At 41.3% G+C, this 14,780-nt stretch overlaps 1 protein-coding gene across 8 annotated transcripts in view; it reads right to left on the reverse strand.

Moving 5' to 3' along the window:
* Nucleotides 1–3,368: 3,368 nt before the first annotated feature.
* LOC147462334 (urea-proton symporter DUR3-like) overlaps nucleotides 3,369–14,780 on the reverse strand; it is a 157,195-nt gene continuing 145,783 nt past the window's right edge. For all 8 annotated transcript variants that reach the window (XM_086483532.1, XM_086483552.1, XM_086483538.1 and 5 more), the window contains 11 exons: nucleotides 13,188–13,275; nucleotides 12,959–13,101; nucleotides 12,794–12,881; nucleotides 12,601–12,713; nucleotides 12,338–12,530; nucleotides 6,858–6,961; nucleotides 6,685–6,792; nucleotides 5,209–5,379; nucleotides 4,971–5,116; nucleotides 4,587–4,749; nucleotides 3,369–3,914 (listed from right to left, as the gene is read on the reverse strand). In XM_086483532.1, coding sequence (XP_086339658.1) covers nucleotides 3,750–3,914; nucleotides 4,587–4,749; nucleotides 4,971–5,116; nucleotides 5,209–5,379; nucleotides 6,685–6,792; nucleotides 6,858–6,961; nucleotides 12,338–12,530; nucleotides 12,601–12,713; nucleotides 12,794–12,881; nucleotides 12,959–13,101; nucleotides 13,188–13,275 — 1,482 coding nt within the window. In that variant the 3' untranslated portion in view covers nucleotides 3,369–3,749. The remainder of the gene's footprint in view (nucleotides 3,915–4,586; nucleotides 4,750–4,970; nucleotides 5,117–5,208; nucleotides 5,380–6,684; nucleotides 6,793–6,857; nucleotides 6,962–12,337; nucleotides 12,531–12,600; nucleotides 12,714–12,793; nucleotides 12,882–12,958; nucleotides 13,102–13,187; nucleotides 13,276–14,780) is intronic.

Consider the following 14,780-nt stretch of genomic DNA (forward strand, 5'->3'; position numbering starts at 1 on the left):
GAGGGGGGTATCATATTTGGGGGGGGGGGGGGAGGGTGATTGCTTGTAATGATTAGTCATCAGTGTGCACTATAACTCGGATGAATTTTAGGGAATTTTTTAAAAAGGTCACACATCAAATTTTGCATCAAGCCAGTCATAGATAAGGGCTAATTTGGAACAAGTCAAGGGTTGATTTACACCAGCTTTGGAAGTTTGGATGGGTCAAAATTGGACGAGTAGTCAGAGTGCAAGTTGATCGAACATATAGTTTGAAAGTCAAAATAAGACACATTGAAAGTACATTTAGATATTAACAAAAGTGGTTCCTTAGTAGTCACTATGCTACGCATGACTAGTTTTACTCGGTTAGATCATGTGAGACCTAGATATTATATATAAGATAGGGGTATGATAGTTTTCTTCATCAATTGTTGTATAAGCGTAGAAAGGGGGGTCATATTCCCTAATATGAGTTGTATATAAGGGTTTTATCAAAGTTGTCCGCTCGTAGGTGGCGTCCTCTTTTGTATATAGAGTGAATCCCCCGGGCTTGTGAAGTTTTAAGACTTTGATCATATTTTATATCCCTTATTTTGAACTCAAGGTATAACATATTTGGAGGTACATTTTTATACCTTTTCTTTTACATCTTGGGAGTTTTCTTTAAGAAAGTTCCTAATCCACAGCCAATTTATCAAAAAGCCAAGTATGCGTAGATTTTGTTTTGCATTTGAAATTCGAGAAAATTGTCCCATCCTTGAACCTCCACTAAAAATTTAGATATCATTGTATTCCATATTTCTAACATGGAGAATATATTGAAATGCTAGCTTTTAAGTTGCAGTATTGTCGTTTTCTTTTGAAATCCGTGTATTTCACAAGGTTATGAGTGCGTGAACCGATGATAACGAGTTAGCCTACCCATTTACCATTGATATATCCATGGGTTTTCAATAGTTCATGTGCTCTAAAAGTCAATTTTGACATGGCACTTGATAGGCAAAGATTTTGTCTATATGCAACATTGCAATAGATTTAGAGCTTTGATTTTTTTTTTAATATTGTGAAAGTGCATTGGATGCATTTATCCTTTCCTTTTCCTTTTTAATCATGCATCCTTATCATCTTTTGTCCTCTTTGCTTTTTGAAGAATTTATTGAGCATTCTTTAGAGAGAGTATTTTTTCCTTGAAGTGCCTTTGTAGTCCCCTTGCCATCAGGTTCATCTCTTCATAATTTTATTCTTAAACGGTCATTCTTTTTACTTAGAAAATGCTCACTAAATATAAAAAGGATATTTGGTGGTATTCATTCCTTTTGAAGTTCCATTGTGAGAGGATGAAAAATGCCTTCTTAAGGATCTTAGGTGTTAGCCATACATTTGAAAAAAAGATTATTAGACCTATCTTTTCATGTGAACAATTGAAATCTTCTTTTGTTTTTAGTTTGTCAATGGGTACCTTCCAATGTTCGGAGAAAAATCATCTCTCCAAACATACAAAATTCCATTCCTTGATTTTGTCCACATGAAATTTTAGAAAAATAGTTTTTTTAAACAAAAATTTTGCACTTTTATGAAAAATTTCTCCTTTTCCCTTTTCCCTCAAACATCATTTTTGAAATTGAAAATGGCACGATATTAAGCTGAGACACATTTCCCCCGAGCACTGGTACCTTCATTTCATAGCCTTACATGACTTTCCTTTCATTTTACTATGCCAATGTGAACCTACACCTAATTTATCACACTTATGTCGCCTTTTTTTTTTTTTGAGTCAAGACTTTTTGTATATTAAGGATTAATTTCAATAAGCACAGGCTTGGGCCTTTAGGTTGCATTTATGAAATTCTTCCCATTTTTCTCACTCATTGTCATAGAGAAATCCTTTTGACAAAAAGAAGTCCAAATTGTACACCTTAAGCTTCAAAGATACTCACCCAAGGACTTGATATATATGTTAAATACTCTTGATCAAATGCACATCTCCACCTTGACATTTCTTAGCAAAGGTGTGGATTGGGTCCTTATTCCTTTGTATTTCTCTTCACTGAGAGAAGGGTTCACGAAGTCTATCTTTCGGGAAAAGTTTCTTATCTAGGCCTGCCGAAGGGTTCTTGAATGGTAATTCACCTTCTATAGACACCACTAAGCCTAGACCATAGATTTTATTGATAGGTTGGTTCTAGATTGATAAAGGAATTTTGAACTTAGTTTCCATGCCATCCTCCTTTTTTCTCAAGCTTATCAAGCTAATGGTATGGGGAGGCATCGAATTCGTCTTACAAATCCTCACATTAGCTTGATATTGAGTCATCTTTTAATTGGTCCTTCAAAAGGAGTGCCTTTGATTCTATGTATTTTACTATTATGTCTCCTTTCTTGGGAATTTATGTATGGTGGCATCAAGATTGACCTTTGGCTATATCCTCTCCTCTTATCATTGAGTTTAAATATCTTAATTGGAGATCCACAATATAAGGTGAGGTGACTTACCCATGTCTCTTATGGTCAACCACTAACATTCATAAGGCTCTTCTTCAAGTCTCATGGGATGCCAACCCTTTTTTTCCACACTTCTATGTACTGGTATGGATGAGCATAAAATCTTGCTTAAAAGCAATTAATGTGAGTGGTTGATGGTAGTATAAGTTAAAGGCCTGCAAATGCTAAGGAGCTTTTATAGAATGTGAAGGCAAAGCATAGGGGAGAATCTTTGGGTAAAGTTATGCACAATATTGTTTTGTAAACTTGTTATCACACGCATTTCCTATTACTATTCAAGATAACATCGACAAAGATGTATGCATTGGTACAAGAACAAGAAAGAAAGCCACACATTTTGTTTGAGTACTCCTTTGATGAAGGTCATTGCATCAACTCTTGAAAGGAAAGTGTCAAGTCAACACTAAATGGGCAACTGGGTTTTGAAAGAACATTTATCAAAATGATTACAAGCTCTCAACCAAAACTATCTAGTAGAAGCAACATTTCTAGCCAAAGCTTACATACCAAAGCTAATCGAGACTCTGGGTTGTCAGTCAAATCTAGACAATATGTTTAATATCCCTTTGGTCGAAACCATGCTAATAGTTGATGTATATAGACTTGCCAAAGCATTGTACAATGTATGTGAGAACCTTGTTGAAGTAGGATGGCTTTTAGAAAAGAGTAACTAGTTGCTATATTTCACAAAACAGTGTTTCCAGAAAATTCTCATAAGGAAAATTATATAATAGCAATATGAATGTACAATATTAGAGCTAGGAGGCATAACAAAGTTCACCGTAAACACCAACCACATAATGGATTTGCCAGTCTGATTATGATCTTTAGACAACAAACTCTCTGGAAGTGTACAAAATTGCTTGGTTTAAGTCATGAATAAATAAATAATTTCTCCTTTTTTATTGGACCAATCATCTTTAAGCGGCCCTCATCATGGATAAGATTCAAAACTCTAGGAGATAGGAGTCTGAGGCATAAGAACGCCTGACACGTATAACATTTAATAATTAAACAGACAAATTTTATGTCGCCGTCGTTATGGATAAATCATAATTGTGGGAGGCAGGAATGGGATCTTAGAAAGAGTCACTATGTGGAAAATAATGTTTTCTTGTTGAATAATATTTGATTTAATAGGTTACCAAAATAATGGATAATTTCTTAGAATGGCCAATAAACCTAGTTTTATGTACACTGAGGAAACATCACAGGCAAGCCATGACAAAATGTTTACCATATCGACTGAATATGGCTCCTCCATTTTATGATGAAGCCGGACTGCCGGAGCCGCCTTTCCCACAGCTCAAAAGAGACTTGAGCACTTGCATTATGACATCTCTGGATTCTATCAAAGGAAGGAAGATACAAATTGCTGTTGCAATCACTGCCCACACCATAGAGATCAAAACCCACAAAGCAAAGTATCCCTGTAATGACACAACCAAAATATATCAGGGTCTCCAGCCCTATGACTATCTTGTTGACTGTTAGGGTTAGGGTGGACTGGTGAGACTAGCATTCATGATTAAGGGAGTACTCAATTCACATAATGAAGTAGGAACAAGGGAGTATAGGCTTGGTCATATTTACCGACATTGACAGGTAAGCAGTCCACATAAATATAAGCAAAACCTTCTTGCAGTAGTACCTTAACTTCCGGGTATAAGTGACACACGCAAAGCCTGGAGGGATCGACGGCTGGGGAGGGATTTGCAAGATGTGAGAAATCTTGAATGCAGAATTGCCATGCGGTCAGGGGGGGGTGTGTGTGTTTGGGTTTAGTTTCTACAGACACATTACTTTCAAGGAAACAAGATTGGGGAGATGGTTAGGCTAGTTGCTGGAGAGAGCCTTGACCCCCGTGGCGTGCAGCTGGGAATTAAATGTTTTATTTTGAATTCGCAGCTGCCACGTGGATCTATGGAGAGCCATCGATCCTACTCTCTGCCCATGCCACTTATAGTCAAGGCCAGGTTCAATCCACACACGTACTGCTTGCACATGCCCCTACATGGGTACAAACACATGCACATGCCACACCCACACCGACTCTCACATGGGACACACCGTCCTTGATCTTGGTGCCCAAAATAATATACCTCAGAGAATACACCTGCTGGCAAAGTAAGAAGAGGCCACACGATTATCATTATCACACTGAGCACTACTGCAAAAATGCTGGCAATGCGAATTGATGCATCCAGTTTAAAAGTCTCTGCAGGCTTGACTTCTACATCGTCCATCACTTCAATTTCCTTAAACCTGGACAAACAAACCAAGGCTGCCTTGATCAATATTACTGGATTCAATAGTACATGCTACACTGCAAGAGTACGAACAAAACAAAAAGATTTTGAGGGTTGAAAATGGGGAGCTAGCAGCCACCAAGGCAGTCCATACTTCTAACTACGCTCTCAAGTCTTCTCTTACCCTAAATCCTGCATGAAAGATCCTTTAGAAAAAAACTACGATAATGAGGCAACCTGTTATAGCTGCCGGTTGTGTCGGGCCAAATAAGCGTCCAGAGCATACAGACAATGGCAGAAGTTGCAATTGCTACAATCGCCCCATCCATTGTCGGCCCGAGTTTTTGTAGAGTATTTGATATGGTCAAATCATCATAAACAATCTGCACCATTTTGGAACCATCAAATCACATTTGGCCACTGTCATTCCAACTGCAAAATGTGATGTCAAGCCAAAACATATGAAAAGTCTTACCTTTGCATGAACAATCCATGCAATGATGGCGCACACCTGACCGCCTAGCGCTGCAGAAATAGCCGCATTCTTTGGCACAGCTGGCCAAATGAGCATGAAAGACAGGGGAGGAACAGCAGAAGCAATCAACAGACCAACCACCAAGAACAGAAAATTAACGTCCACGTTAACCTGGGTACACAAAAATGGAGTCATACTCTCTCCATGCTACTGTGAGAAAGAGATTGAAAATCATTATAGCACACCATATCTATCAGCATTCCCTTAAGGAGTGGATGTTTACCCAGATTTTCATACAGATCCTGATGTGTTTTTTAGATTGGGCATATGGAGTGTGGAAACTCAAACCGTCGTTTCTTTCTCCAATAATCAATCTGGTTCTAGTGCCTTCAAAACTATGAGATCTTGCCCACCCTCTAAAGTATGCTTTCTATTATTCATTTCATTTTCTCAAACCGAAGTGAAAGTGCCAAATGTACATAGACTATGTAAAGGAAAACCATCACACCGTCCATTATCTTTCTTCATTTTCAAGTCTAGGATTCCACATGAGAGGATATTTTTCAATGCCCTGTGTGATTTAGACCCAACATAAATCAAGCACTGTCTCTGTATAGCAAAATTTCTGGACTCTCCAAGGGATGAATGTGGCAGCCTTATAGAAAGCAAAGAACTAGACAAACCCACCTCAAACATCAAGGAGGGAGGCAACTAGTAACAGCCTCCTTGTGCACTCTTTAGAAACACACCTTGCACACTGTTCGCCCTAGTGAAATCTGATATATATTTCCCCTAGAAAAACGTGTGAACCATGTGACAAGCCACTAGAGCCCTCATGTATGGTGGCTCAGCGCACTAAACCCGAAGATAGTTCTTGATGAATCTTTTCAGCTGAGCGATGCTTTGCAGAAAAACTTAAGCAAGGAGCATTAAAAACAGTGCCATAGCAATTAAGATGTTAATGACTACTTAGTGTGGCCAATTAGTTTTACTTTACAAAACTTCAATATAGTAGATATCTTCAGAAAAACTACTCAACTGGCACTAAAGAACCATCCAACCCCTCAGCACCCGTGTATCCCAATCACACCTCCTCTGAAGCAGGTAGATCTAGTTGTGCTTAGATATAGAATTGAACCATCCAACCCCTCAGCATCCATGTGTATCCCAATCCCACCACCTCTGAAGCAGGTTAAAGTCTAAAAGCTCAACACTTGACATAATGGGTGGCATCGACAGCCCACTCTTTGCCTTCCACATGGTAGGCATCCTGCTGTCCTCTGTGGACAGAAATTCTTTAATTTTGATAGTCTACACGGATGAAAATCCTATCTTTATTATCTACCAAGTTAAAAGGTCCCCACCTTTGTCCTTGCAGCAATCACCTTATTCCAACACCCAATTGAGACACCTTACTGTGCATATCCAAAGACATAGACCTACTTATACAAATAAATTTAGAAAGAAAGGAAGCACCTTATATATTAAGCAAGAGAAAGCTCCCATGCCGATCCCTAGTATCACAACTGCTATTCGTGATACCAATAAAAGCTCCTTACCAGTCGCTTGAGGCCTCAAGTAAGCCTAATCCCAAAGAAAACAAGTGAAATGTATACTCCTTGCTCGATAAACAAAATCCTTTCTCTTACCTTATATACATCATATGTGAAGAGTGAACTCATTGCAATAAATTCTGCTGAACCAGAGGATGTTGCAGCCATAAAAACAATTGTCAATATCAGAATAACACCACCTGCACAAACAAACAAAGAATGTTTCCGTTGTCGAGAGGGGGGAAAAAAAGTCTTTTTTCAGTTGAGAACAGACCATATGCACCACAGGCTCTGGTGATTGATGAACACTGTAAAACCGGCTATGAGTAGAAAATGGTGCCACTGAGTAAGAGCATGGATAACTCCTTTTCATAAATCTGTGCAACCCGCTCTAATCTCGAGATCATTCTACTCTCATAAGCTACAACATGGCCCTCCTACATTAAGACCGCTCCCACACTGCGACCACACACATCACAGTAGACCTCAAATGGCTTCTGCAGATTTGGTAGTGCCAACACTAGACCAATCGTCAACTTTCCCTATAGTCTTGAATGCTGCAATCTCTGATGATCCCCAAGAAAAAGGAACTTTTACTGTGTCAAAATGTGTAACGGAGAAGCAATCTCCACAAACTTTCGGATAAATTGCCGCATAGCCCAAAAAGCTACAAACTTCATGTACATTCTTGAAATTTGGCCAATCTCTAATGGTTTCAACCTTGGCCCGGTCCATCTTTACACCCTTTGCAGAGACAATGTGTCCCAAAAAGTGTATCTCTGGCAAGAAAAACTCGCTCTTTTTCCAATTAACCACTAGTCGATATTTCCACAGTGCATGGAACATATGGTGTTTGTGCTCTGCTTCACTCTTGTAGAATACGATGATGTTGTTGAAAAAGGTGTCCACAAATGCCCAGTACTCTCTAAAAATCCTGTCCATCATCCTATTGAACGTTGCAAGATCATTCCTGAGACCGAAAGGCATCACCAAATACTTGTAAAATCCAAAGGACGTCCTGAATGTGGTCTTGCATACATCTCTAGCGTGATCCTGATCTGATGATAGCCACTTTTCAGGCGATTCTGCTAAAGTATGTAGAATCCTATAACCTGTCTAGTATATCATCCATCCTAGGTATTCAAAACCTATTCTTGATGGTGATATTGTTGAGAGCTCTGTAGTCATTGGACATTCTCCAAGATCCATCTTTTTTCAATACCAACAACATTGGCGAGCAGTAAGGTGATGTATTGGGCTGAATTAGACCCTTTTCTAGAAGCTCTTTCACTTGGTTCATAATTTCCTCATTCGAGGCTCTGCTAGCTCGGTAAGGTGGCCGGTTCGGTGGTGTGCTGCTAGGAATCAAATTAATCATGTGATCTTCAGGTATTTGAGGAGGCAACTCTCCCGGTAAGCCTTCAGAGAAACAATCAGCTTGAGCTTGTAGAAAATCTTATCGTTCCTTCTCGAGGCTGGACAAATTTGACGTTTTATTGTCATTTAACTTATTCAAGTAGATGGAGTAAACAAACATACTTGATTTCATTAATTTCGAAACGGCCAAAGCCGATACAAGTGGGACGAATTCGCCTTTTAATTTTACATCAAGAACTATATCTCTACCCCTTTTCACTCTTCAATGTTTCTTTCCTCGCCCTGTAGTCGACCACAACGCCACTATTATGGAACCATGAGATTCCTAAAAGGACGTCACACCCTTCCAAAGGCATGATGTAAAAATCCTCGTGCCCTACATACCCCTAACAATGCAACCGAAGTTTGCCTATGACAAGTGTAATGGCAACATCCCGTCCTGGTGCCGCTAGATTTGCCTCGATTGGTGGTCCCATTTCTTCAGGCGTAATCCCAAGTCGAGAAGCCAATTTAGTTGGATGAGTTGGCCTTGGGCTCCTCCGTCAAAGAAGATAAGGGCTTCTTGATCTCGTACTTTGCCCCACGCTCTACAGAGCTCCGTGCTTTCATCCATTAGTTCTTGGTCGGTACCCACAAAATTCGGTACCCGTCCTACCTTTGTCTTCCCTTTCTTTGCTTGCTCCTCCGCTACTTTGGAGCTCTCTGGCTTGTCCTCTTCCTAATCATTGGACACTTTGTTGGGGCACTTGGCAAGCACATGCACTTGTTCCCTGCATCCATAACATTTTCCCTCTTTGTGGTACTCAACGCGCTGCTCTGCTGACAATCTAGGGCCTAATGGTTTCCTTTTCTATTGTTTTCCCTTTCTCCTGTTACCGTTGGTTGGTTCTTGTCCGGTCCTGACGACCAAAAGTCTGTTTGTAGGGTAAGTAAGGGTGCATGCATGCATAGAAAAATCTTGTTTGGCATGTCCCATGAGCCATTGCATGGACTCGAACTTCTTCTGCAAACAATACCTCTATATCTCTTTGGGGAGTCCACAGCAAAACTTCTCAACTTGTTGCTTGAAGGTTATTTTCTTGAAGGAAGAAACAGGTAGATAAGTATCCCAAAATCTCTGGGAGTAAACATCAAGTGTGTCGTCCTTGGTCATCCTCAAATGTTTCCAAACGGTGATTACATCTTGTTCGTATTCCTGAGTGAGCCACAAAGAGGTGAAAAATCGTTTCAATTGCAACCATTTAGTCAGTGTTTCCTTGCGTAACAGTAGAGTAGACCACCATGTCTGGGCAATCCCTTTGAGATATGACGCCGCTCTTCATACCTTGGAGTGCTTTGAGTAATGCCCTCCTGAAAAAGCGATGTCAAACTGTTGGATAAAAGCAAGGACTCTCTGGGGTATCCTTAAAGCCTTAAAACATGTCAAATTTAAAAGCATGCCCACCCTTTGAAATCCTTGGCCCTCTTGCCCTTCTCCTCGAGATGTCGTATTGGTTGGCTTGTTACAGATATTTTCTCTTCGTTGAGTACATCGGCTCATGGGAATTTGAACTCTCAGAGGACGCGGAGTCCTCATCCGAACTGTCAAAATGCTTTCAAGACTTCCTGCGGGATCGGCTCTTCTTTGCATTCTTCTTGCCTTTGTTATTTGTCTGAGTCTGTTTTGCTCTCATCACTAGAGTTAGAGGAAGAAGAACCCAATTGTCAGAAGAGGACGATAAGGAACTGGGATCATCCTCGAAGCAAACATGCTTCTTTGGTTTGTTGGTGGCCTCAAAGGTAGATTTGCAACCTAGGTAGCTGGGACAGTCTGCTGCTCGACTCTTTCTTCACGACTACCTCTTGGTCTTCATCAGTCTACAGACTCGCCGCTCTACAGATTCATAAATTCATCCTTTGAGTACACTCTTTGTCTTGGTACCGTTGGTGCAGGTTTCTTTTTCAAGATTGACTTGAGAGGTGAACAGATAGCGGCACGCCATAGGGAGTGCATCTTGTCAAGTGGATGCTTTGTTAAGAATTTTGCGTACTAGGGATCCTTGGAGTATCGTAGCATCTGTCAAGCACAGTCGTCGACTTGCTGTTGACGTTGCATCTCCATTCTTTCATAAGCTGTGGGTGGGAGTCGACCATACTCTTCTCCCGACTCGTCAGAAGGAGGTCAATGCCCATTGGAATCCCCGTTATTTTCATCTTCACCCGAGTGGTCGGCAACTCTTTTCTCTTGGCCGGATTCGTCGACTGAATGCATGTGTGCTACAAGTAAAGAGATCGGATCCTCCGTAGAAGAAGAAACTTATGAGCTCTAATACCACTATAATAGACTTAGACACTCCAAGCCAAAGATCTAATGCACACAAATGAGAAACTGAAACAATTGAACAAAACTGAGAGAAAGAGACGACATGAGTAGCCCCAACGACTAGCGCCCCTCTTCTGTATATCTTTATTCTTATTGCTTCGACAAGTACAATGTTCGAGGGTACCTGCATTCATACGAGAGGCACCCTCATTGACAGGGCGACTGAGCTCGGGAGATCGAGACGACCACGACCGAGACACAGGAGCACACTCCATCGATGGAGACTCCAACAGAGGATCAGAGCACGACACCCAGATTGTCATTGAGGGCCTATTCTACATTTTCACATTTCACATTTCACACTCATTTTCAGTTTTCATTTTTACTTTCAGTACTTTTTGTACTTGTACTTCAGACGTCGTATTAGATTCACCACTTTGTAGCTGATGGTCTCATAGGTCATTTTGGCCTTTTGAAGACGTTAATATATCATTTCATTTTCTCTCTGCAGTGCTCCCAAGCAAACCTGCTAGAAGAGGAGGCCCTGGCACACTTATAAAGCCACTAGCCAATTCAAAAGCAGTTACATGAAAAGCATTAAGCCCCAAAAGGCTTGTTCAGATTCAAGGGGATCACTCCCAATCCATTCATAAGAATGTCTTGTACATTCATATCTCATCTAGTCTTTTACTCCATCACAATTGGCCTTCAATTAAAGGAATAAAAATAGTAGTCGATCAAGGTTAAATATTCACCATTCATCCATCGAAAGAAGCTCTAAATTGGAAAGAATATTTGTAGGCACTTCCCTTGAACTTTCCAATCATTATAATTTTCTATAAAACATCTTTCAATTCGAATTGAATGTTTTCAATGGGTGAGTAGAAGATTGCCAATCTGCTAAAGAACACAACCTCATGACTTTCTAAGTTCTCAATCCTGTTGATTTGATGCCAAGGGAGTGAGTGGGGAGCCACTACTCCAAGAGGCCCTGCATCAAACTCAGCTACTAAACCTGCAATGGCATTTTCTATCAGAGCCCTCAAGGTAGAGCTCGAACAATTGATGACTATTTGTCAGTCACAATCCTCCATCCACTTGGCAATCACAATGCAAAAATTGGAACTTCTGCAGCAAAATTCTCCACTTTAGACTGAGTCAGCTAGTCAGTACACTTGGGGGTGTTGCTGCTTGGTCCACCCTCATGGGGCCAGCACTTCATTTTGAGCTGTCCTCAGCTAGCAAGATGATTGTGATACAGGAGGGCCAACCCACACTCCAGCCTGTCAAAGAGCTTACGCCCTAAGAGTGGAGCAGTGATAGAGAGTTTGGCTGGGAGCTTATCTGCATCCTGACCCTCTGGCTCATATGGAGAACCCGGTTCTTCCGCATCTTCCAGGCCTGCCCCATCCCACCAATGGAGACTATATGGCTGGAGCTGATCCACACACTTCGAGGTCAGTTCGAGAGGCTGCAAGGCAGCTCCCACCGTATGTGGGAGTGCCGCATGGCATTTCTACAACTCTGGCGTCCAGGGCCTTTCTACACAATGGCCCATGGGGCTCCTAGATGGCATTATCGGCCACCTGTGTGGTTGTTCCCCCCTCCCATATCCTGATTTAGTCTTCATTGTACATATCCCATTTTTTCATTGGGAGAGTCTCCCCTCATGCTGATGTAGTCCCCCCCTCTTGTTGGGGCAGTTTGTAGCCCAATGGGCAGTTTTATTAACTAATAGAAGGATCTCTTTCTTGGGAATTTTTTTTTAATGGTGAATCCTTGCTATATCAACAAGGCCAAAAACTTCTGGAAGACAAACTAAACATTTTCTAATTCTAACGATGAAAAAGTGAGCAGCTTCAATCGATCAAGAGCTTTAAAAGATTTTTAAGTCCACCTTTTCCCAAAAGGTACTGAGCTGCAGCTACAGAAATCAGGCCTTCATTTGCTTCCTCGGCAGAAACAGGAAGATCAAGTGCCAGAGTTGCCAATCCAAGAGATGTTGCCAATGCTAATGGAATAGGGATCCACAAAAGCCCGCCTAGGATGTAAGCCTTGAATGCAGCTTTAGGCTTGGCTGCAATAGCACTCTGCAAAATGCAAAAGTTGTTATTTCTCAATAAGGCCTTTAATTTCTCTAAAAAGATGACTTTTACAAACCTGCCAATAAGCCTGATCAGCCCAAACGTTTCCAAAGGAAGAGATTGTACTCACAACACCAAATTCAAATCCACCCCTACTGAACATGGTCATATAACTGCCACCTTTATTGCCTGTGGAAGAGCCTACCTTCAGATAGAGCTTAAGGACTGGGTGATTACATAAACTCTCAATCAGGATAGATAGCACAAACCGGATACAGGAACTGCCCTAGCATACGTCCCAAGGTTTTGCCACACCCTTCGAATACTTCCTACCGGATAAGCATCTGATGCATATACCTGTTAATAAAGCTTTAGTGCATTGATCTTATGAATATAATTCTAAGCAAGCTTATACTCGAGAGAACAAAGTATACCTTGAAGACAAAGAGATTGAGTGTTACATATATGATAACTGTGTGCAAATAAGATGATGTGAATGTTGCCTTGAGACCTCCAATAACAGTGTATGTCACCACACTGACAGGAATTAAAACAAGTGCAGCATACATATCCATGCCTGCAAATGTATGAGAAGCAAAAAGGTTTTAATCCTCCATCCAAGTAAAATTAGGATCTATTGAACTTTGCAAATATGCAACGCACCAGTAGCAGAAACCATAACATATCCAGCTCCAAGAAATAAGGTAGCACATGTAACGATGTTGTTCAAATAGCATAGATACAAAAACACCTGGAGCGGATGAAATACTTTTCAGTTCTTCTTCAAACTCTTTTGCCATAATTGCTGGGTAAAAATTTATTAATCTAGGGTTTGATTATGGAAAACCGAAAGGCCAACAAAGTCACAATCATCACCATATAGAGTCCACAACTTTAAACAGTGAAGTGCTTTCTCTTATCCTTGACCCTACAGCTGCAATCCATCCGCTTCCCACTGGTCTATACAAAGCACATTGAATGAGAAGTTGCACTAATGGCGCCAGAAATTTCTACAACCACAATTCACCAAAGATTCCCTGTAGAGACGAGATGGAAAGGTGCCTCAATGCTTCAAAACCATCACTGGGGAACAAGAATCAGTTATACCAATAATGCTGCTCCAAGCATGCATGCAAGTCCTCTTTCAAGAATGTTCTTGTCCATCAGTTGGAGTAATACATGCACTCTGACGGCGGATTGCTTCACATTGTTCTCAGTATTCGCCTCATCGCTAAGCTCATACGATACTCTGCTGCAACCTTCAATTACACTTACACCGCTTTTTGAGAGGGAACCACATAAAAATTGGGGGCAAGGCTGTTACCATATACATGTGGTAGTGATGTGTGTGAACACACTAGGACCGCCGGGGCATTTTTTCCCTCTTTAGGAGGTTTTTCCCCCCGTGCATTGTATATACGGCCATCACTCTAGGGCTATCCATCTTTCCATTGCACACTAAGTAACACACTCTCCATTGTGTGCTTTGAGCTTCCTTCGTCTTCTCCAAGCTGTGTGTGTTTCTCTGTAACCCTAATTCCAACAATTGGTATCAGAGCAGGTCACGTCCTCCCGGGCTTAGTCGCCAGCTGCTCCAGCACACGCCTGCTCACTTTCTCCGATTTCAGTGAGCTTTGGCGAGCGTTTGCAGGTCGACAAAATTTTTGGGGAGACTCAAAGAGCTCGGTCTACTCAGATTTTTGATTTGGGCTCATTTCGGCCTCCGTTTCCACTACAAGCAGTACTGCACAGGCAATTTCGTCATTTTGTGCAAAATTTCTGTCAGTGCCGTTTTCTGCATAACAGGTGCCTTATAGTCTTCTATGGTTTGTGCTATATAGCACAGGTTGTTCCCGCTTTGTTTCTCCTATTTTTGGGCAGTTTTCACATCAGGTGTAGCATTTACCATGGCTGACAACAACAACACATGTGTTCAAGATGTTTGCTGCTGAGGACAGGTTGGATAGGGACAACTACCCTATGTGGGCTTATATGATGCAACATGTTCTTGTGTCAAAGGGTGTCTGGAACATTGTGCAGGGCATTGATGTACGTCCTGGTTCTGAGGATGTAGGCAATGTTGAGGATGTTGCAGGTTTGCTGCAAGGATTGCAGCTGTTAGAGTTGTTCTGCCTATGGCAGAACAAGCTCGTTGGGATGTTAAGGATGCGCAGGCTCATGCATTGATTGCGTTGTCTGCGAAGCGCACCATTGTTCCTCACATCCGTTCAGCAAAATCTACAAAACAGGCTTGGG

The sequence above is a fragment of the Adiantum capillus-veneris genome, chromosome 2 (assembly GCF_014529385.1).
Source record: "Adiantum capillus-veneris isolate H3 chromosome 2, ASM1452938v2, whole genome shotgun sequence".
NCBI lineage: Eukaryota > Viridiplantae > Streptophyta > Polypodiopsida > Polypodiales > Pteridaceae > Adiantum > Adiantum capillus-veneris.